Here is a 21,887-nt window from a genome sequence, read left to right as displayed (position 1 = left end):
TGCTACTAGGCTAACAACACAATACCAAAGTCCATTTAAGACAAGTCATTTCACTCGACGGCCATCTTTGAAACACCTCTCAGGCATCCAAGTGCAGCTCCTATCTTTTTGAATAGGGAAACATCAAATTCTCCAAAACTGTTCACTAAGCTTACGGTTAAATTTCATATTTGAAAACACCAATGAAATCTGACAACGACTGTCTCATAAAGCTTGTTTCTTATGTTCAAATAGCGTTTAAAAAACCTTGTTTTTCATGCTAGTCATGAACACGAGTCTGAGAATGTTTCTATAGCAACTGGAGCTTCTAATGGCAGCTGAAGTGACGCAATGACTTTACGAATCAACGATTGGCTCTTTCACTTAGAAGGCGGGGCTTATTCGCCATATTGGGTGTTGCATTTTCTCCCAATCGTAAGTGCTAGGAGTGCACCATCTTCCTATACATAAAATCTTTGATGATACTCAAGTAGGCATAAACTGTAAAAGAAAGATACATACACAAATATTGGGAAAAATAGTCCATTTAAGTCTCTTTCACAGCGAAATGATCCGAACGGCCATTTGCCAGAGTTTTTTTCCATCATGATGCAACCCAGCACTGACAGTGCACTGAAGTAGTACATTTAACTATTTTTCATCAATCATTTTCCATAATAACAATACAACGGTTGCCACTGCAATATAAGTCTGTCGAAAATAGAGCTTGTCGAAAGCATTTTGTTTTTTGGTCAAATCAAGATATATAAATCAGCATGATTAACTTTAATTAAAATTTCACTGTGTAAATTACACACATAATTTGTGCCAAAAACAATAATGAAAACTTAAATTGCGCAGCTTGTTTAACTAAGGAATGCTATTACTTATTTAGTCAATCAGACTTGAGACTTTCATCTGGCGACAGACAAAATGGTTGAAAAAACTAATTTCTGGGGGTGAAATACAGTCATCTGAATAGGAATCAGCACAATCTGGAATTTTGCATGAGGGACAAGTGAGGTGAAAAAATCCCCCATGTGGATTTCGCATCAGTTTCAAGTTTGTTTTACCTTAAATGCGCAAACTGATTTTCAAGCTGTTTTATTGATGTTTTTCCACAGTTGAAACACCAGTTGAGATATTACATGCGTATCTAGATTATCTGTTGTTGTTGTTCTGCACTTTTTCCTGTTGTGGCGGTTAGCAAACAGTGTTGCATTGCCGCAGGCGCCCCCTTTTAGATTGGAGTGTGGATCACCTGTGAATGTATTTGAAATGTGACGTCCATACCACATGGTTCGGGACGAATACATGTATAGTTACAGCCAATATATAGCACAATATATATGACATCTGACCACGACTGACTGAACAGAAGAAATTAACTGGAGAAGATTACCACTTCAAAGAAGGTGGAGCCTCAGAGAATTATCTAATCACCACAAACCAATGATAGTTCGAAGGTTCGATACTTTTTCGGAAAGCTATTTCACACTCCTGAAACCAACTTTGTTGTGGTCTGATTTTGACTGAAACGATACATTCCTTAATTTCATGTGAAATATATCGTCCCTTAGCACCTGCATATCTAAGCCCTAGCAAACCTCCCGCAGTCCCCTAGCATTGTGGAGGCGAGTTTTGCTTCATACTGTTTGAACAACCTTGGTGCTGAGCGTGTGAATTTTGGTACCAAACTATCTGGATTGGCAGATCCCTAGGTTTCGTGAACAAAACTTTAATGCACGGTTGTGACACCCTGGAGTAATTTCTTACCCCGTGTGACCCAGGCACGTGGCGTGGTGGAGAGGTGCCCGTCCTCGTACGTCTCTCTGATTGACATCTGCTCCATTCTGCAGCAGGAACTCGCAGGCTATCAGAGAGCCCTATGAGAGTGACGGAGATATCAAACATTAGTAGAAACATTGAGTAAACACTGATAATTTACACTATTAGCTGTGAAAAGTATGAAATGGCTCATAACTCCTGAACCATTAGGCGTAGCCTCAAGGGTCTTATTTCTTTGGAATCCTTGGCTTAAGACAGACTTTTTTAAACATACTTTTGCGAACTAGTTCTAAGTTTTTTCCCTCATCCGAACCAAACCAGTGCAGCGAGATTCTCTGGAGTCTGATTGTCAAAAATTATTTGAAAAAGTTGAAATTTCAATTCACGGTCCCTAAGGGCCGCCAAACTATTTGAAGTGGGTGGAGTCACTTTTTACTAAAATGGCTATAACTTGTGAACGGAATGAGATATTTTCACCAAACTCAGCGCACCTATGTAATAGCTCATTCTGTGGTCCCGTGAAAAAGTATGCGGCCACTTGGTGGTGCTATAACAGAAAAAAAAACAAGAAAATGGCTATAACTACCTCACCGTTAATCCATTTGACTTGAAAATTGGCATGCAGTGTCTTTGTCCGATGTGCCATGATTGTCTATGAGGCAACTGACGCATCACAAAAAACATGTCCGCCATTGGCCAATGAATTTTGAGCAGCTATTAGACGAGGTTGCCGGAGGCTGATCAAACAAATCGACACTTGCTCGGCCTTTTTGACTCACTGTCCTAAATACATGTTAGAAATCAGCCACCAGGGGGAGGCGCCTTCACGTTTTTCAGACATTTTCAGAGATTTTTCGCACATGCCCACAACATTCATACCGAATAGAAGAACTCTTCATTCTGAGAAACTTTGCCTCTAGCACTGCCTCTGTCCGTCGAATTTTTCGTTATATATTGGAGATTATTTCAAAAACCAACTTTGGCGAACTAGTCCTAGGTTTTTGGCTCAACCTCGATAACTGTTAAAAAGCTTTAAAAGCCATATATTTCCTACGGTAAATTGCCTGTATTTACTGTTAATAGCCTTTTCCATCTATGATCGAGATAGTTACAGGCTTGCAAATTAAAACATAATACCTTTTTATGGATTAAAGGCCTTGAAGTGCTTGAACACCGATAATTGCAGCTTACAGCTATATTTCAATGTGTTACTTGCCATTTTTCTGTAAATATTTTCCATTTAACCATTTAAATGGTTTCAACATGAATCCTACACCAATTTTCTTTTTCAGTACACAAAGTCTTACCCCTGTAACGGCTTGTATTAATGGACTCTTGCTTTCGTCCTCCTCGTTGACGGAGTTAACATCTGCACCGTGTGCGAGCGCTTCCGCCATGATCGGGAGGTTCCTGGCCCGTGATGCCTTATGAAGCAGCGCGCTCGGCTCAAGCTCCCGTCCATCTTCTGGATCTGATGCTTCCTGCTCAATATCAACCTCTCCACTGGATTCATCGGAGTCCCCACACTCTGCAATGAAACAGAAAGACATGGAAGATAAACAAGGTGATACACACAACAGACAGATATACCAAAGTAGGATGTCTTCTCACCTTCCTCAGTGACACTGTCCACCACTGAGCCGAAAACGAGTATGTCCGTGCTGCCGTCAGTACTGCCGCCAAGCCCGCTGTCACTGCTGAGACCTGCGGGGCCAACAAGAGCCAAGCGAGGGACACGTTACTCACACCATGACCCTCTCAAACATTCAGTGCTAAACTTTCAGAAAATTTTTCTGAAACAGACGTGCAGACGCATGTTACTGTAGTCACCAAAATCAACTCTTTCTGAACTAAACAGCAGGCAGGGGGTAAATTGATGTCGATTACGAGTTAAGTAATCAGATTACTTTTTAAGTAACTAGTAAAGTAACATTCCTTTTAAATTTATCACAAAATATCTGTTACTTTTTTTCTGTTCGTTATTCCTCAAAATGAACAAAAACTGTCAAATGCAAACTCAGAACATTAAGCAAACCTGCAATATTTAAATGTTAAATAATACAAATATACTTTATGCATTTAATCTCACTTTATTAACCAATGTCTTTTCCGCTGACCTTGCAAACATACTAATAAGCAAAAATGACTTGTACGTGCACAGTCGAACGCACAGCCTTGGAAAGTATACTTCATTTGACTCGTACGCATACACAGGTGTTCGACGCATGTGCAGTTTTGAGCAATCTCTAGCCATGAGTTACAACCCATGTAAACATCTCTGTATTATTTCATGCTAGAGTTGTACAAATGCGGGTACTTTCTAACCTCTTCGAACAATCTCTTGTCTATGTAGGACTCCATTGTTGCTGTAGCTTGCATGCGTTCCGGTCTGTTCTGTTTATGCAACATAAAAGGTAATGTAAAAGTGTAAAAGTAGCCAGTTCGTTTTTTAGGGAGTAATGCAATATTTTAAGTACATTTCCCCAACACCGACAGAAGGAGATATATGCGGCGGACATGGTTGTCTCAGGGTCTTTAGAAGATAAAGTCTCATAAGGAACTTACTGCGAGGCCCTGAGCCTGTGTCAAAGTAAGAGAAGAGTGAATCAAGCTCGTCGGGACAAAACAAAGATTCTCTCCGAAACTTTGCAGCTGCTGCAGCTGAGGATGACAAAAACAGAAGGACATTATGTCAACTTGAGATGATTGGACATAAGACCAACTTGTCCAATTCTCACTTAGGTGAGTAGAACAAACATGTTCAAAAATGACCAAGCAATTACCAGCGGATAGATTGGCTGGCGATACGATCCCGGCGTCGTGCCTGTATTTCCGGCGTGTTTTAGGGGCTCTGATGGAGCTGTTGTGTCTCCTGCACTTCTTCACGCTCCAGTGATGTGGTTTTCTGCTCCCCTCCACCAGGGCCTCAGAGCCACACATCTTCTTCAGAAACTTCCTCTCCACGTATTTCGCTTTGATCCAAGCTTCTTTCTCCTGCCTAAATGAAACATCAGAAGCAGAAACGGGAGCTTCTATTAATGAAACATTCAGCATATGAAAATATATTGTCATCAAAAGGAAAAAAATGATGATCTAAGTTATAGATTCTGGCAATTTATACAATGCAATGGCAGAGATTTGGCCACACACTGACCTTGAGCTGTTGGGACTGGGTTTCTTGAGTCCTTGTTCCTCACATGCACCTTCATAAATCTGGTTGATTACAGTGTTGCCAAGCTCACACATTAACTAGAGAGAAAACATATATATAAAGCATTATTCAATCAATAAAAGTCAAAAAATATTATAACCAAAACCATGTAATAAGCATATCTTAAACTGATGCATATGACTAAATGTAAGTAGAGTAAACTACGGTATAGGATTATATGAAACTATACAAAGTGCAGTGTTGGGGAAAGTTACTTTTGAAAAAGTGGTATGGTTTAAGTGCATCAGCGAGTGACAGTAGCAAAGACAGTGGTTAATAAAGTGAGATTAAATACATAAAGTATACTTGTGTTATTTAACATTTAATTATTGCAGGTTTACATCATATTCTGAGTTTGCATTTGACTGTTTTTATTCATTTTGAGGAATACCGAATCTGTTTTTGTGAGATGTAAGATGAATAAATAAATGCTCACATTTATCTAGAACTACAATAAGCATCACGTTCACACAGCGCGCACCGCCTCTGCACTTACTCATGATTTCACTCAAAATGGGGATAGAGCAGGTATCAGTCAATAAATGGGAAAACATTTATTGAAAAAGTAACTCAGATATATTGTTGTAGAATTAAAAGTAATGTGTTACTTTACGTTACTTTAAAATAAATTATAATGTCATAAAGACAATGAAGACTATTTTCATAAATAAGGATCCCCCATAACCAAATTAAAGGTAGTAAAACAAATACTACAATGGTACATGAATACTTTACAATTTAAATAATATGTCTTTATCTTTAAATAATATATCTTCAGATTGTAATACATCTTTAGGATTATATATATATATATATATATTTATATATATATATATATATATATATATATATATATATATATATATATATATATATATATATATATATATATATATATATATATATATATATATTTTTTTTTTTACTTCTACTTTTTGTTTGGGCTGAAATTGACCCTTACAGATCTCACTTCTTCACTCAGGTCTTACCTTTATAAGCTCTGGCTCCCATGTGTCGAGTGTTAAAGAGCGAACTTTAGAGCAGTGGACACCCAAACTCCTGCAGAGACAGAATAAAGATCATAACATTTACCCTATATTCAAGAATCTTCAACATGGCATTATTCTGATTTAGGCACACATACATTTTATACATTTGTTTATATTTAGCTGTGACATAACCTGATTAAAAATACATTTTTCACTAGTCAAAGTCGAACAATGGCAGTACACATTTGTGCCAGCCTCCTGTAGAAACCCATCAGAATTTGTCAGATCTCCATCTGTTTGTCTGAGCAAATCAAATCTAATGCCTCTGTGTGTTATAAGACTTCTATCTTGAGTGCAGTCATGGACGCCCATCTTTGACGAGGTAGGAGAGATTTAATCTGATTAGCAGGCTGGCGCCGGTAATCTGCAGAGTAACTGATGGAGCAGAAAAGGTGCTTCGCCCTGAGGGTATGACGCAGTGTGTACGCGAGCGTCACAGGGATGTAAAGCCATTCTGCTGTTGGGTTCAATCTGTCATGGGTGATGTAGTCGGGATAAATGCACTGACGCAGGTGGCTTTAAGGCCTGTCTATCTTCAGTCAAAACAATATGGAAGCAGATGGCTTCTCAGATCTTTAGAGAGTCTGTGGGCAAAGTCCAATCAGAAGTAAGCAAACTTATGCTTCTCTCACGCCGGAGGGCCCTTGAAGTGGGGACTTTGGAGGGAACAGGGCACTTATAATACAATACAATACAAGTTTATTTATATAGCACATTTAAAAACAACTGGTGTTGACCAAAGTGCTTTACAAGGCAAAAAAGTCGACAATAACAACAAAATTTAAGCACTAGAGAAACAATAAAAGAGAAAAGAATAAAAATAAAAGAGAACAGCTAGTTACAAAAACAATTTAGGGGCAATATGAGTCACGGGATATTGAAAGCCATGGAAAAATAGTAAGTTTTCAGGGCAGATTTAAAAGTTGACAAGGTTTGGGCAGATCTGATGTAGGCTGGAAGACTATTCCATAACTTGGGGCCGATGGCCGCAAATGCGCGATCACCCCTGTTTTTAAGTCTGGTTCTAGGAACATGAAGTAATTCAGAGTTCCTAGATCTAAGTGATCTGGACTGAGAGGATGGAAGCAGTAATTCAGATATGTACTGTGGCGCTTGGTTCCGCAAAGACTTAAAAACAAATAACAAGACTTTGAAGTCAATTCTGTATTTGACCGGTAACCAGTGAAGCGAAATCAGAACTGGTGTAATGTGATCATTTTTACGCTTCCCTTTAAGGAGCCGGGCTGCAGCATTTTGGACTAACTGTAAGCGTGTAACACAAGACTGAGAGGCACCAATATACAAGGAATTACAATAGTCTAGGCAAGACGTCACAAATGCATGCATGACAGTTTCAAGATTCTTACCAGACAAAAAGGGCTTAACCTTTGCTAAAAGATGAAGATGATAGAAACAAGACCTAACCACAGAACCTATCTGCTTATCAAATTTAAGACTGTTATCAAGCAAAACCCCCAGATTCCGAACACAGGTGGTACTGTAAGGTAACATAGTATCGAGATCAACATCATAAATGCTGCGATCATTTGAACCAAACAAGATAATTTCAGTCTTGCTCTCGTTAAGACATAAGAAATTACTAGCAAGCCAGAGTTTCAATTCATCTAAGCAGTCAAATATTGGCTTAAAGGCAAGCTTATCATCACTCTTTTAGGCAGATAAATTTGTGTGTTGTCAGCGTACAGATGAAAAGATACACCATATTTAGATAAAATAGAACCCAAAGGTAACATATAAAGATTAAACAGTACCGGGCCAAGAATAGAGCCCTGAGGGACACCAGAACTTAACTGTTTACTAGAGGAAGAATGGTGCCCAAGGCTGACAGAGTAACTCCTATTTGTTAAATATGAGCGAAACCATTGGAGCACCGTACCCCGAAGGCCCACACATTTTTCTAAACGTAATAAGAGAATGTTGTGGTCAACCAGGTCAAAAGCAGATCTAAGGTCTAGCAAGACCAAAGCCACAGACTGCCCAGTATCGGTGGTAAGCATTACATCATTCATAACTCTTAAAAGGGCCGATTCAGTGCTGTGATGAGCTTTAAAACCAGATTGAAATTTCTCATGAATATTGTTATCATTCAAAAAAGGCAAAAGTTGGCTCAAGACCACTTTTTCTAAAATTTTTGATAGAAAAGGTAAATTTGAAATTGGTCGGAAATTACTCAAAAGAGTAGGATTCAAATTTGTTTTTTTAAGATGAGGCAGAACAGAGGCATGTTTAAGGCATTCAGGTACAGTCCCAGTGGAAAGACATTTGTTGATGACAAACAACAAATCAGGGCCAATAGCTTGAAAAACTTGCTTAAGAAAATGTGTGGGAATCACATCCTGAGGGCAGCTAGTAGATTTTAAACCAGCAATAATCACTTTAAGAGAGTCCAAGGTGATAAGACTCAAAGACAGACCATGTAGAAGAGCAGAAAGGAACATCAATTGGTGTATAGGCTGACAAAGGCAATAGAGATTTAATCTGTGAGATTTTATCATTAAAATAACTGGCAAAATCCTCACAAAGAGAAACAGATGTCACAGGAAAGCGATTAATAGTGGGATTGAGAGCAGAATCAATTATTGTGAATAAGGCTTTAGGCCTAGTAGTGTTACTTAAAATTACCTCAGAGAAATATTTACGCTTTGCAGCATTAGCAGCTCGCTGAAATGCAGAGAGAGAGTCCTTTAGGATTTCATAAGAAACTTGTAATCTATCCTTATTCCACTTACGTTCAGCCCTTCTACAGGTCTGTCTGAGCGTGACATAACGTAACCGTTAGGAACACACTTGGTGAAGGGAGCAACAATTTCCTCATTATCTTCACCTGGAACTTTACCATGGCAATTCAGTGTTGTTTCTATCACCCCATTAACTGCTATTACAACAGGAATTTGCAGACAGACAGATTTGCGAATGGGCATGAAAACAAGAGGCGGGATTTAGCGCACCAATGAGTCATATCCAACCATAACCAATCATATCTCTCACGACGGAGGCATTGCCTCCTCTCACATGACTTTCCCCCATTCATTCTCAGTTTCCCCTCACCAAACCAACCACATGCTTTAGGGAGTCTGTTAAAATTCAGTGGGCTCAGAGGAGGCAAGAGAGGACTCCTGTTGTAACTTCACCTGCTTGTGTTACTGTTAGACAGTGTTACTTTAGAAAAAAACAAGTGATTTATACATGTTTTAATATAAGATTTTGAAATATTAAACCGTTTTTATCTTTGTTATATGGATTTTTCTTTGTTATATGGATTTAAATGGATTTTCTCATAAAATATTTTGAGGAGGCACTGCCTCCCTTGCCTCCTACAAATGGTTCCCATTCCCTAAGTGCACTTCAAGGGCGCAAAATCGCCATTTGGAATTCGCAATGTAACTTGGCTGTAAGATGTCTGGAGTGTGCATGAAATAACAATGACCTGTTTTTTTATTGCGTTGTGTTTATGTATTACTTATTATCCAAAAAACAAAGCAAGCTCTCACCTGTGAATGCCAGAGCACTCAATACAGAGCAGAATGCCGAGGTTGATGCTGGCCCAGCGTGGGTCGGCCTGGCCACAGTCGCAGCAGATCTCATTTCCTGGCAGAGACTGGACGCGCTGTAGGATACTCTCTCCTCTAACAACACGCTCCCGCGGCTCGCTGGCAGAGTCTATACTGCTCGTGGAGGGAGATGCTGTCCTGTCCAAACGCTGTCAAGTAGTAGAAAGAGTTTCAAACTTTGTAAAATGAACTTTAGATAAAATGTGATGTCATAAAATGTGATGTCATTTCCTGACGTTTTTCTGGATGTTGGTTGCACCACATGACAGGATCAGCAGATATATATATATAGATATATATTTTATATATATACATATACACATATATACACACACACACATTATATATATATATATATACACACATATATATACACATATACACATATACATATATATACATACATATACATATACATATATATACATACATATACATATACATATATATACATACATATACATATACATATATATACATACATATACATATACATATATATACATACATATACATATACATATATATACATACATATACATATACATATATATACATACATATACATATACATATATATTATATATATTATATATCTGCTGATCCTGTCATGTGGTGCAACCAACATCCAGAAAAACGTCAGGAAATGACATCACAGAGAAGACCCCTCACAAGTGTGTGTCAAGGCCAATAAGCCTCTTACAATAATTAGATCTTATTATGACAAAGCAACGTTAGTTCAGATCATATAATGTCATGTGGTGCAACTCTCCCAAAAGTAATATTATATGAATAAATAATTTATAATACTTCTATCTATCTAAAGATACTTCTACTTCTACCTAAGGATATCTAAATATCTTTAAAAAATATATTTTCAATCTTTTTGGAAAATACTTAAGACTAACAGAAAAAAAAGAATGATAAAACAGGAAATGACATCACAGAAAGGGCCTATGAAGATCCTCATAACTGAATGTCAAGGTCAATATGTATCTTAAAATATCTGATAATTTGATGTTCTTATGACAAGGCAAAGTTAGTTCAGGTTGTAAAATGTCATGTGGTGTCTAATGATATTTATTAATTATTAATTTATGATATTTATAAATAAAAACTTTACTTTTAAAAATACTTTACTTTTTTTTTGGAAAGTAATTAAGACGGGTAGGCTTGCGTGTATTTTTGGGGAGCATAAGTGCTTCACTGCTTATTAATATTTGAAAAACCTTTGTCCTGGCATGTGGTGTGACCAACAGAAAAGAGAATCATAGAACAGGAAATGACATTATTTGACCTTTTTATGACAATAGGCAAATTAGTTCAGATTGTAAAAGATGGTTCTGGGTTAATAATTATAGAAATGTAAATGAGGATTTAATCTCGATTTTTACAAGATTTTTCTTTTTCTTTATATTAGACACTCAATTTATATTATACTTAATTCCAAACTTTGATCTGAATTATAAAATTACTTTTCACCAGTTTTACAGTTCATAGTGATGTGTAATGCCATGCATATTATGACACTGACACAATACTTGTTAGTAAGACAGACTGACCTCTATGTAATAGTTTTCAGAGATCTCCCTGTAGGCAGAAGCAATGCTCGCCTGTACCGCCTGAATCCAAGCTTGACGGAGCTTCTCAGATTCAGCCTGCAGCATACAGCTCCTGATGGGGGTTGATTCGTATATTAGATACTGTACATACTCACACACATTCACACACACATATGACACAGTACTCACTTCGTAGGTGACACCACTTCAAAACAGAACCTTCTCTCAATGTCCTCACAAGGTTTCACAGAGCAAAGCCGTAGGTCCTCCACAACCACAGTCAAAGCGTCCTGAGACAGGGCAGATTGCAATGTCAGGTCCCAATAATCATTTGTAGAAGTTAATATATGAATACTACACTCTACACTTAAGTGGGGTTCTATAGAACCCTAGAGTTCTCGACTTAAGGAGAAATGTCTTAAATTATTGCATAATACGTTTATGTTTAACAGGTTAACAGGTTTTTCTAGTGATAAAGTATGTTTATAAGCTGTTTCATAAAATGTAATCAAAATAAAAAATTAAAATAAATCCATAACATGAACTACAAGGTTCTAATGTATTAAGCACCTGACAAAACCCTTTATAGGTCTATATAGGGTTCGATATAGGTTATAAGGTTCTATTATATATATATATATATATATATATATATATATATATATATATATATATATATATATATATATATATATATAATATATATATATATATTATATATATATATATATATGAATGCAAGTTAAACCACCTACTTTTAGTCTCTTCTGATAAACTAGTTGACTGTTCTGTATCGAAAACCATCGCCTGGTATGAGAAGAAAACACACTGTCAAGATTTTCTCCACAAAATTCATGGGGAACCGTACATTTAGAGCCTGTTCTGACCTGTTCCACGTCTTGAAAGCATTGCTTGCCCTCTTGAACAGGTATCCCTCCATCACGACGCCATTAGGAGCATCCACATTGAATTCCACTTTGGAGTCATCGTAAGCAAAATCCTGTCGTAATGCAAAACAGAGCAGCTCTAAGTGATTCAGGCAGGTCACAGAAACGGGATCTTGTCAGTCAGCACTTAGGACCCTTATGGTTCTGTTAAGTCTTCTGCGAGACAGACAAAAGACAAAACTTAATCCCCATGTCCGCAGCAGCCATATCTAATCCCTCTCATTTCAATCAATAATGACCGGCAGCCTCTGACTTTGACGTATTGCTCGATCTATATACCAACTGTGCTGCGATTGAGATGATGTTAGAAATGTTTTCCAAAATGCTCAATGAATGATTCTCCTCCTCCAACATCAATGACACTGAAATTCCAATGCCTGTTTCAAGTTTTGTGCTCTAACCACAAACACACGTTTGTTTCACTATATTAGTAAGGACATCGAATGGACTTCCATTGATTTTATGTCAGGCTAATGGCCTAACCCAACCCCTACCCCTAAACCTACCGATCACAGAAACACGTGCAAAACTCTAGATTTAAATAACATGCTTTTGATGATTGATAAGCCTTTTTAACTAGTGAGGACCAGTAAAATGCCCTAACTAGTCAGTTGTCATATAACATTTCACTATATAATTGAGGACATTTGGACTTTACTTGGATAGCCAAACCTGCACATCATTATGAGGACATTCCATAGGCGTAATGGTTTTTACACTGAGCTGAGCATGACATTTTCTATCCCCTAACCCTAAACTTACCCATCACAGAAAACTTTCTGCATTTTTACATTTTCAAAAAACATAATTTAGCATGATTTATAAGCTGTTTTCTTCACAGGGACCAAAAAAATTTACCCAAAAGGCCAAAAATTTCTGTTAGTATTATCCTCATGGGGACATTTGGTTTGCACAATGTAGGGTTTACCAGGTACACACACACACACACACACGTCTGGTTCACTATCCTAGTAGGGACTCTACATAGATGTAATGGTTTTTATACTGTACAAACTGTATATTCTATCCCCTAAACCTACCCATCACAGAAAACTGTCTGCATTTTTACATTTTCAAAAAAAAAACAAACAAAAAAAAACATCATGTATTATGTTTATTAATCCATTTCCCCCATGGGGACTGCTGGCTGGTCCCCATAATGTAGGTGATCTCAGGTTTTACTATCCTACTGTATTATATTTAATACACAAATTTCTAAGGCCTCTAAAGCTGTTGCACACAATGTAATTCATTCCTTCTGTCATCTGATTGATAGTTTATACTTTTTTTTTTTTTTTTGTAAAAGGCCTTTTAGTATAATTGTAAATCTGTCCACCCACAGGTCATGGTACACAAGTGAAATCTTTAATGATATTTATAAAGTAAACATAAGAATAACTTTAATATTGTTAGTAATATTTAAACATGAACACTTGCTGGACTGAAGCAATTTAGGTTTACTTTAATATCCATAGATCTTAGTTTTTTTTTTTTTTTTTTTTTTTTTTTTTAGAAAGACCATGTTCAAATATGCTTAAATATGTAGGCTTTTGAGGAACATTTATTATATCTCTCAATCATAATTGTATTGCATTGCATTACACGTTTGTCCCACACTATAAAAACTATAAAGCTCGGATCATAAAACTAAGACATATCATTGGCAGATATAGAGTGACAACTAATATTTATATGCTTTTTATGTAAGTAGTCTGAAATACTGTCATACAGATCTCATACTGATTTACATTACAAACTTTTTTGGACAAATTAATAACTGCACCAAATAGCATACTTTTTCACAGTCTCTGGGAATAAAAATGCCTCCTCAATATGAGCTCCATTATTCTCCTATATCATAGTATATGAGCCATAAAAGCCTGATGTATTAAAATATGATACTCAAACTCAAGCATATATGCATATTTTTAAAAATGTTTTGTCTAAGGGTTACATTTCAAAATATCAGCCTGTTATTTCATATCAGACTTTACAGCGTTAATATGGTGCTATAAAAATGTTTTATAGGTTATATTTAAAATGCAACACTCAAATGTATAGTATAGTTATAGTATAGTCTCTCTATCCACTAAGACTTCCTTGCTTTGTAAAAGATTAAAGACCTCTGCACTATGCACATAAATACATTATGTACTGGCAAAATTAATAAGTAAAATACTAAATAAACAGTAACTTAATAATACATGACATATACCAACTATTTAAGTTAAAATGATATACAGAACATGCAACAAATAATATCTCAACACAAATCATTTATTCTAACTCACCAGGGTATACTTCAATCTCCCGAATATCTTCATCTTTAAAAAATGTTTATCCAGAAGCATCAGTAATAATAGAGCAACAAACACTTTCCCTAAGAGCTTAGTCTCGTTTCCCTAAAGTGAAGTCATCTCACGTCAAAGTCAAAGGCACGCGCTTCATCGATCTCGTGTGCACTCCTCACTCAAGCACGAGCGACACGCGAATGCCACCGGCGAGAATGCGCATCAAGCCTCTACCGCTCAATATTCACATGATTAGCATACAGCTGTCGATTTATGTGCCCTGCTCTTCGCTTTGGCCCCTGACCTAAGTCAGAGAGCCGACCGCAAACATTATTTCACTGCCACGTACAGAAGCGCCGCGTCATTCACGGATTTACGAGCGCGAGGTGCTCTCCTTTAGACTCATGCGCGCTCCACGATCACGTTTTAAATTGTCCCGTCCATCTGTCTGACAGCGCGCAGGATCATTGCTGTTTAATCAAGCGAGCGTTATTGCCCCATAAAGCCCTCTTTTTCTTCCAGCTCTCACTCTCTCTAACAAGTGGATTACATGAGATATTCCACTTGTTAAGGATTTCAATCTTTCTATTATGAAACAGACCAAAACAGATAATCAATAATTATTGATAATCTAAATGTAAGATAAAATGCCCTTATTGATTCTACAATGACAAGTTACTCTGGCTAAACTGCATGAACCGTAATTAGTACACTCTAAAAAATGCTGGGTTAAAAACAACCCAAGTTGGGTTTAAAATGGACAAACCCAGCGATCGGATTGTTTTAACCCAGCTGTTGGGTTAAATGTTTGCCCAACATGCTGGGTAGTTTTATTTAACTCAACTATTGTTCAAAAATGACTAAATGGCAATGAACCGAAAAAATATTGGAAATTAAAAATCAGACAATTACTAGAGGCAACAATAATAATCAAAAGTGAACATTTATTAATAAGCAATTTATTGTTTAATTATTATTTATTAAACTTATTAATAAAATGTTCATTTACAACATACTTTGGGTTCAATACAGTAATTTCAAACAATAGTTGAGTTAAATAAAACTACCCAGCATTTAACCCAACAACTGGGTTTGCTGGGTTTGTGTTTGTCCAATTTCAACCCAAATTGGGTTATTTTTAACCCTGCATTTTTTTTAGAGTGTAAGACCAATTTATATTCATAACATGGCTTCTAAGCAAAATGATTTTGGCCTTTAATTTTTTTTTTATAACATTTGTAGAGCATTCAATTCAGAAAGTAATGCATTACAAAATATTACACATGTATTGTAAAATTATATATCTAATAATATATTTGTAATAAGTATTATATAATAATATAATAAACTTAGTTATTGTTATTATTATTATATAAAATTATTATATAAAAGGTTGTTGGAAAATGTGATATTTTGATCTTTTCACATCAAATGGAATAACTGAAAATCTTTTATATTTTTAATTACATTTAAAATGAATAATAAAATAATAATATAATAGTAAATAGTAAAATAAAAGTAACGATAAATAGTGAAAAATATTTTAATACTTTTTTTCGGTAACACTATTTTAAGGTCTTTAAACTAGTTGCTTATTAGCATGCATATTACTAGAATATTGACTATTTATTAGTACTTAGTAAGCACATACAGTACACCCCCTTTGAAAAGTAACATTTTAAACAATATCTCAATGAACACAAGTTTAATATAACATCTGTTTAACTTATAACATGAAAGTAAGGTTAATAATATAACTTAGAGAACACATTTATCAGTTTTATTCAAATTAGGGTGATGCAATGAGTACACCCCACAACAAAAACTACTACATCTAGTACTTTGTACGGCCTCCATGATTTTCAATGGCAGCACCAAGTCTTCTAGGCATGTCATAGTTAAAGTCATAGTTTATAGTTTATATGTGTTCCCTATACTAAAGTGTATGAGTTTGTTGAAAACAGTATAAACTTTTTCTGTATGAATGTATGAAAACATAATCAATAAGATTACACTTCTAAGAACTTGGCACATGTGTTTTCAAGAAGATTTTGAAAAGACTTCTTTTCATCATCTCAAACATGGTTTGAGATCAATCTGAAACTGCGAGTACAATTATTTGCCAAATCCTTCAACACAAAGGAACAAAATTGCTCACGTTCCCGTATAGCTTGCAATATAATTGCGAAATAAACAAATCTAATCTGGTTCACAGTCTTTTATTCGCCATGTTTTATGTTCTATGTTAGCACCGCATGCTCATACACCCAACCTAGTGCAGCTGAGTCTGCGAAATACCGTAGCTCTGTGAAAGGGAAACCCCAAGGGTACCACAAGAGGGTTGCATGTGAATAAAAGACCAGTGTGAGAGGAGTGAGTTAGTGTGTGTGCATGTGTTAGGAGTGACAGATGCAACATGAGGAGGTAGTAAAACGGTGAGGTGGTGGGACGGCCAGAGAGATCGTAACTCTGTCACCGGAGGGAGAGAGACACAGTTCAGGCATCTCCGCAGATAAATCATTTGATAAATCAACAGGATGCTTCCGCCCACGGCTTCGCTCAGGAATTGCAGCTGGCCGCATTCACTGTCTGTTTATAAAGTCATTTATAAAGAAAATGTTTTGGATATATAGAGGTTTACATTTTCTGAAGATTCAATGGCAGGATCTTGCTGGTGGTTGTCAGATGCTAAGGTGTTCTGACTGGTTTTTAGCATTTTTCTATAGGTAGGAACTAGGTAGTACTGGCCTAGGTCAGTAGAGCCCAAGTTTTGGGCTTGGGAGGGGTCTGTGCATTTTCCTCAGAAATTTGGAGTGCAAGGCTGTGAAAGGCTTACTTTCCTCTGGCCATAGACTTCAGATAGCATGGAAATTTCTCACTCAAACCACTGACTGCTGCTGCTGCTTCTGATTGCTTTTAGAGGGAAAAGCTGCCCATAGCTGCTGGTCTAGAATCAGTTTTCTCCACAATAATAATAGCGTTTTGGTGAAACTTATTTGGCAAACGGCCCACAGTGCGTATCTGTGTTCGCGCTCTGCAGAATGTCATCTATTTACAATGCATTTAGCAATCATAAACATAAGTAAACTAGATATGTACATTTTCTGAAGAAAATGTGAATGGTGCTTGCCGTGCCCAAATACACAGTGTCAGTCTGACTATGTTGCTAACATGATTAACATGTTTCTAGAACAATGCTCACAAGATTTGACACCTCATTCATGGGTTTATGACAAATGGTGGAATAAGAACGGAATAAGAAGAAACACATGAGATAACAGTGTGCTTCGCCTTACGGCAAGCACCACTAATAGAGATACATTGTGCAGTCAGCTTCACTGATTATAAAAGAACTTTGTGAAATTGCGATGAAGAGTGACAGCTTTTTAATGATTATAAAGGGAGCGCTCTTTCTGCCATGGCAAATCCTGCAAAAATTGCTTGCTTTTCTGTTAAAATGAACAGTGGTTTGTGAACATAGACGCTTTAATAACAAATAATATATCAGGAGCATTTAAGTTAGGATGTGTAGGTTTGTGCGGTGAAACATAACCTAAGAAATCCACTTAAATGTGTTTTAAAAGGGAAGCCTTACCTTGGAGTTGGTTCACCCACTGCCTAAATTCATATTTAATGCATTATTACACAAAACAGAACTTAATTATATTATATTTATAAATGACTATAACTCAGAGATGGCTTGAAGGCAGAAGGCTTTGCTTTGGTACACTTCAATATACTACAGACATAGGCTACATATTTTTATTGCTATTTGGTATGTATGTATTGTTTTATTAGTATTGTGTTGTTGGTGGAATTGAAGACGTTTTGTGACTCATGTTTATGAAGTGAAAAGACATACTGGAAATGGGTTTTGGTGTTTCAGTGTTGCTTTAAAGGTGCCATCGAATTGAAAATTGAATTTACCTCGGCATAGTTGAATATCAAGAGTTCAGTACATGGAAATGACATACAGTGAGTCTCAAACTCCATTGTTTCCTCCTTCTTATTTAAATCTCATTTGTTTAAAAGACCTCAGAAGAACAGGCGAATCTCAACATAACACCGACTATTACGTAACAGTCGGGATCATTAATATGTACGCCCCCAATATTTGCATATGCCAGCCCATGTTCAAGGCATTAGACAAGGGCAGTCAGTATTAACATCTGGATCTGTGCACAGCTGAATCATCAGACTAGCTAAGCAAGCAAGAACAATAGCGAAAAATGGCAGATAACTGCCAAATAACTGACATGATCCATGATAACATGATATTTTTAGTGATATTTGTAAATTGTCTTTATAAATGTTTCGTTAGCATGTTGCTAATGTACTGTTAAATGTGGTTAAAGTTACCATCGTTTATTACTGTATTCACAGAGACAAGAGCCGTCGCTATTTTCATTTTTAAACACTTGCAGTCTGTATAATTCATAAACACAACTTCATTCTTTATAAATCTCTCCAACAGTGTAGCATTAGCAGTTAGCCACGGAGCATAGCCTCAAACTCATTCAGAATCAAATGTAAACATCCAAATAAATACCATACTTGCGCAATTAGACATACTGCATGACGAACACTTTGTAAAGATCCATTTTGAGGGTTATATTAGCTGTGTGAACTTTGTTTATGCAGTGATAGAGTCGAGAGCTCGGGAGGGGGCGGAGAGTGCGAGCATTTAAAGGGGCCACAGTCTGAATCGGCGCATTTCTAATTATGCCTCAAAATAGGCAGTTAAAAAAATTTATTAAAAGGTATTTTGAGCTGCAACTTCACAGACACATTCAGGGGACACATTAGAATTATATTACATCTTTAAAAAAACGTTTGATGGCACCTTTAATATAGATTTTTTCAGTTATAATAAATATGGGTTGTTATGGTTTTGGTGAATTTCTGTTTCTCAGATCATCCTATTTAAATGTCCTAACTAAGTTTTAATCCTGGTTTAATCTAAACCCTGTCTATGAAAGCAGGCCTATATGTTCTGGCAATGGTCCAGGGTCTGTGACATCGAATATCCTCTCTGTTCAGGATTGTGATAGTTAACTAAAACCATTACTTGAAATAAAACTGAAATAAAAATAAAGAAAAAATAATAAACATTAACTAATGAAAATGACAAAAACAAAATTACTGAAACTTTAATAGTATCTCAATGGCACTAAAATAAATAACACTGTTATGAACTGTTTCTCACGGGCTGTGTGACTGAACTTGGTAGAGATGTTAATCACCCCTCGGGGTCAACAGGTCACTGGACAACATGCTGTTTTGTGGAAGTGTGCAGAACATACAGGACGAAACGTACTGAATGCCATGCTGCACGCTTTAAGCTTATTACTGACTTTAGCTGTTCTCTTTCTCCTAAATTAGTTTCTCACAAATGTTCCTCATTCTTTTCTTTAGCAGTTTAGTAACCTACTTTTCTTTGTAATTCAAATTCCTTTTTTTTTGTTACTCAGTTATTTTTGTCCCTGTACTCTGGCTGTCTCTAAAGTCTGCGTTTCCTTTTATCTCAAACCATTATTACACATACACTACTGTACAAAAGTTTGGGGTTAGTAAGAGTTTATGTTTTTTTGATCAAAAATACAGTAAAAATACGGTGTGTGTGCGTGTGTGTGTGTAAAACAATGGTGTTGGGGGCAAAATTTCCAATTCTTTTTCTATAAATATTTGTGCAACAGTGTCACTTTTAAAGTGAAAGATCACCTAAAAATGTAAGTTCCATGCACAAATTATGTCACGACTGGTAAAAACATTTATTTTTTTTATATATATAATAATAAATCACGTCAAATGTCATTTATTTAGTCGTGAAGGACGTTTGAATATGCGAAAGTACGAAAAAAGATTTGACAGCTTAGACGGAGGGGAAGATGAATAAGAACTTTAACCATGTATAAGGACTTTTATTATGCTTTATATAAGGCTATTCTAGTATTTTCCTCACACATAGAAGACTAAATTAGTCTATATGCTTTTATTGCTAGCAAAAGCATCTAGGAAGTGGACAAAAACAGGATGCCACATTAAAATGCTTTGCTGAGGCTTCTAACAGATTTTGTCATGTAAATGTTTACCTCATGTTGCCCTCTAAAATCTTGTTGTTGTTGTTGTTACAGAAACAGGAGGTTCAATTCATCTGCAATCATGTTCTAAATAACAGTCTTGCCCTGCAGACAATCACACTCACACGTGTGCACTTGTATGTGCAGCGCTCTTGAATCAAGCTCCGCCTGTTCGGGACAGTTGGTGGCACTAATTTGTCCATGTTTTTGGCGCGCCACCTCTTGCCCTCCCTAAGCATCGGGTCTCTGCCATCTGCTATGTTTAGCGGTGTTGGCCAGGGCAGAAGTAGGCAAAGTGCTCACGGAGACACTTCCAGACCTCGGCTGACTCGAGAGTCTCAACACAGACACACCTGGAGCTGCATGTTAGTTGCACCGCATGAATTTAGTTTAAGTACTTTTAATATATTAACAACATTGTCACAAATACAAGATTGTGTCAAACTACTTTATAAGAGTGTTCTTGTTAAGAATGTTATTATTTTAAAACCTCATAATACATTCAGATCCATTTTGACCCGGAAGGGATACATAACTTAACACTGGAAATGTGTCAAGACTATGAAAATACAGATTTAAAAAAAAAAAAAAGTTTAAGAAATATGACCATTCAAAAAATGTTACACCTTTTGCATTTGGGTCCATTTTGACCGAGTATCAAGTGAAACTTTACACATGATGTTATGAAGACTTTGTTTTGATCTATTAGTTAGATTTATCCTGTTGTAAAATAATTATTTAGCTTCGTTTTCCATATCTCACACACACTTTTGAAACTTAATTTTGTCAATAAAGATGAATAAAATTGAAAAAATGTATACGAGTTATTGTCCGCTATTATCTATAGTTTTCAGTGGTTGTTCTGGTTATTGTCAGATTATATGTTCTTATAAATTTCATATAATGATACATTCATATAACATTTCTTATGAATTAAAAAAAATTCAATAGTTAATGTAATATGTGAAATCTCAAAGAAATTCTGATTTTTTTTTTTAAATTAACCCTCTGGTGCTGCTTGCATGGAGATGAGGAGTAACTAAATAATATTTTGAATTTTTAGGGGATTTTATGGTACTGAATTATATTTATGGAATAGGTATGATCAATGTATTACCTGTTAATAACCTTTTGAGCATAGACCTGAAAATGAAGTTTCTAACTCAAACTGTCATAAATCTTGAATGCTTTGGAGCACAGATTAAGTTTGGTCTCTTTTTAAAGAAAACACTTGGCAGATTATTGCTGAAATTAAAAAAAAAAAAAAAAAAAAAAAAAAAAGTTTATTATTATGAAAAATGCACAAAAGCACAATTTGTAAATTTTATATGAAATATATATTTTCCAAAACATGGTTTACTCTACAAGGAGTTCAAAGCGATTTGAGGTTGATATCTCAAAAAATGAG

At 36.1% G+C, this 21,887-nt stretch overlaps 1 protein-coding gene across 1 annotated transcript in view; it reads right to left on the bottom strand.

The window, feature by feature from the left end:
* Positions 1 to 21,887, bottom strand: part of acap3b (ArfGAP with coiled-coil, ankyrin repeat and PH domains 3b) — a 104,464-nt gene that overhangs the window by 2,880 nt on the left and 79,697 nt on the right. The window contains exons 11-22 of the mRNA XM_067388616.1: positions 12,049 to 12,161; positions 11,917 to 11,968; positions 11,351 to 11,451; positions 11,162 to 11,273; positions 9,540 to 9,748; positions 5,968 to 6,037; positions 4,922 to 5,016; positions 4,551 to 4,765; positions 4,333 to 4,428; positions 3,379 to 3,471; positions 3,075 to 3,295; positions 1,756 to 1,865 (exon numbers count right to left, since the gene is read on the bottom strand). Coding sequence (XP_067244717.1) covers positions 1,756 to 1,865; positions 3,075 to 3,295; positions 3,379 to 3,471; positions 4,333 to 4,428; positions 4,551 to 4,765; positions 4,922 to 5,016; positions 5,968 to 6,037; positions 9,540 to 9,748; positions 11,162 to 11,273; positions 11,351 to 11,451; positions 11,917 to 11,968; positions 12,049 to 12,161 — 1,487 coding nt within the window. The remainder of the gene's footprint in view (positions 1 to 1,755; positions 1,866 to 3,074; positions 3,296 to 3,378; positions 3,472 to 4,332; positions 4,429 to 4,550; positions 4,766 to 4,921; positions 5,017 to 5,967; positions 6,038 to 9,539; positions 9,749 to 11,161; positions 11,274 to 11,350; positions 11,452 to 11,916; positions 11,969 to 12,048; positions 12,162 to 21,887) is intronic.

This window comes from Chanodichthys erythropterus, chromosome 6 (genome assembly GCF_024489055.1).
Source record: "Chanodichthys erythropterus isolate Z2021 chromosome 6, ASM2448905v1, whole genome shotgun sequence".
NCBI classification, from domain to species: Eukaryota; Metazoa; Chordata; class Actinopteri; order Cypriniformes; family Xenocyprididae; genus Chanodichthys; species Chanodichthys erythropterus.
The sequence above is the reverse complement of the archived record's forward strand: the minus strand, read 5'-3'. Positions and strand labels throughout refer to the sequence as shown.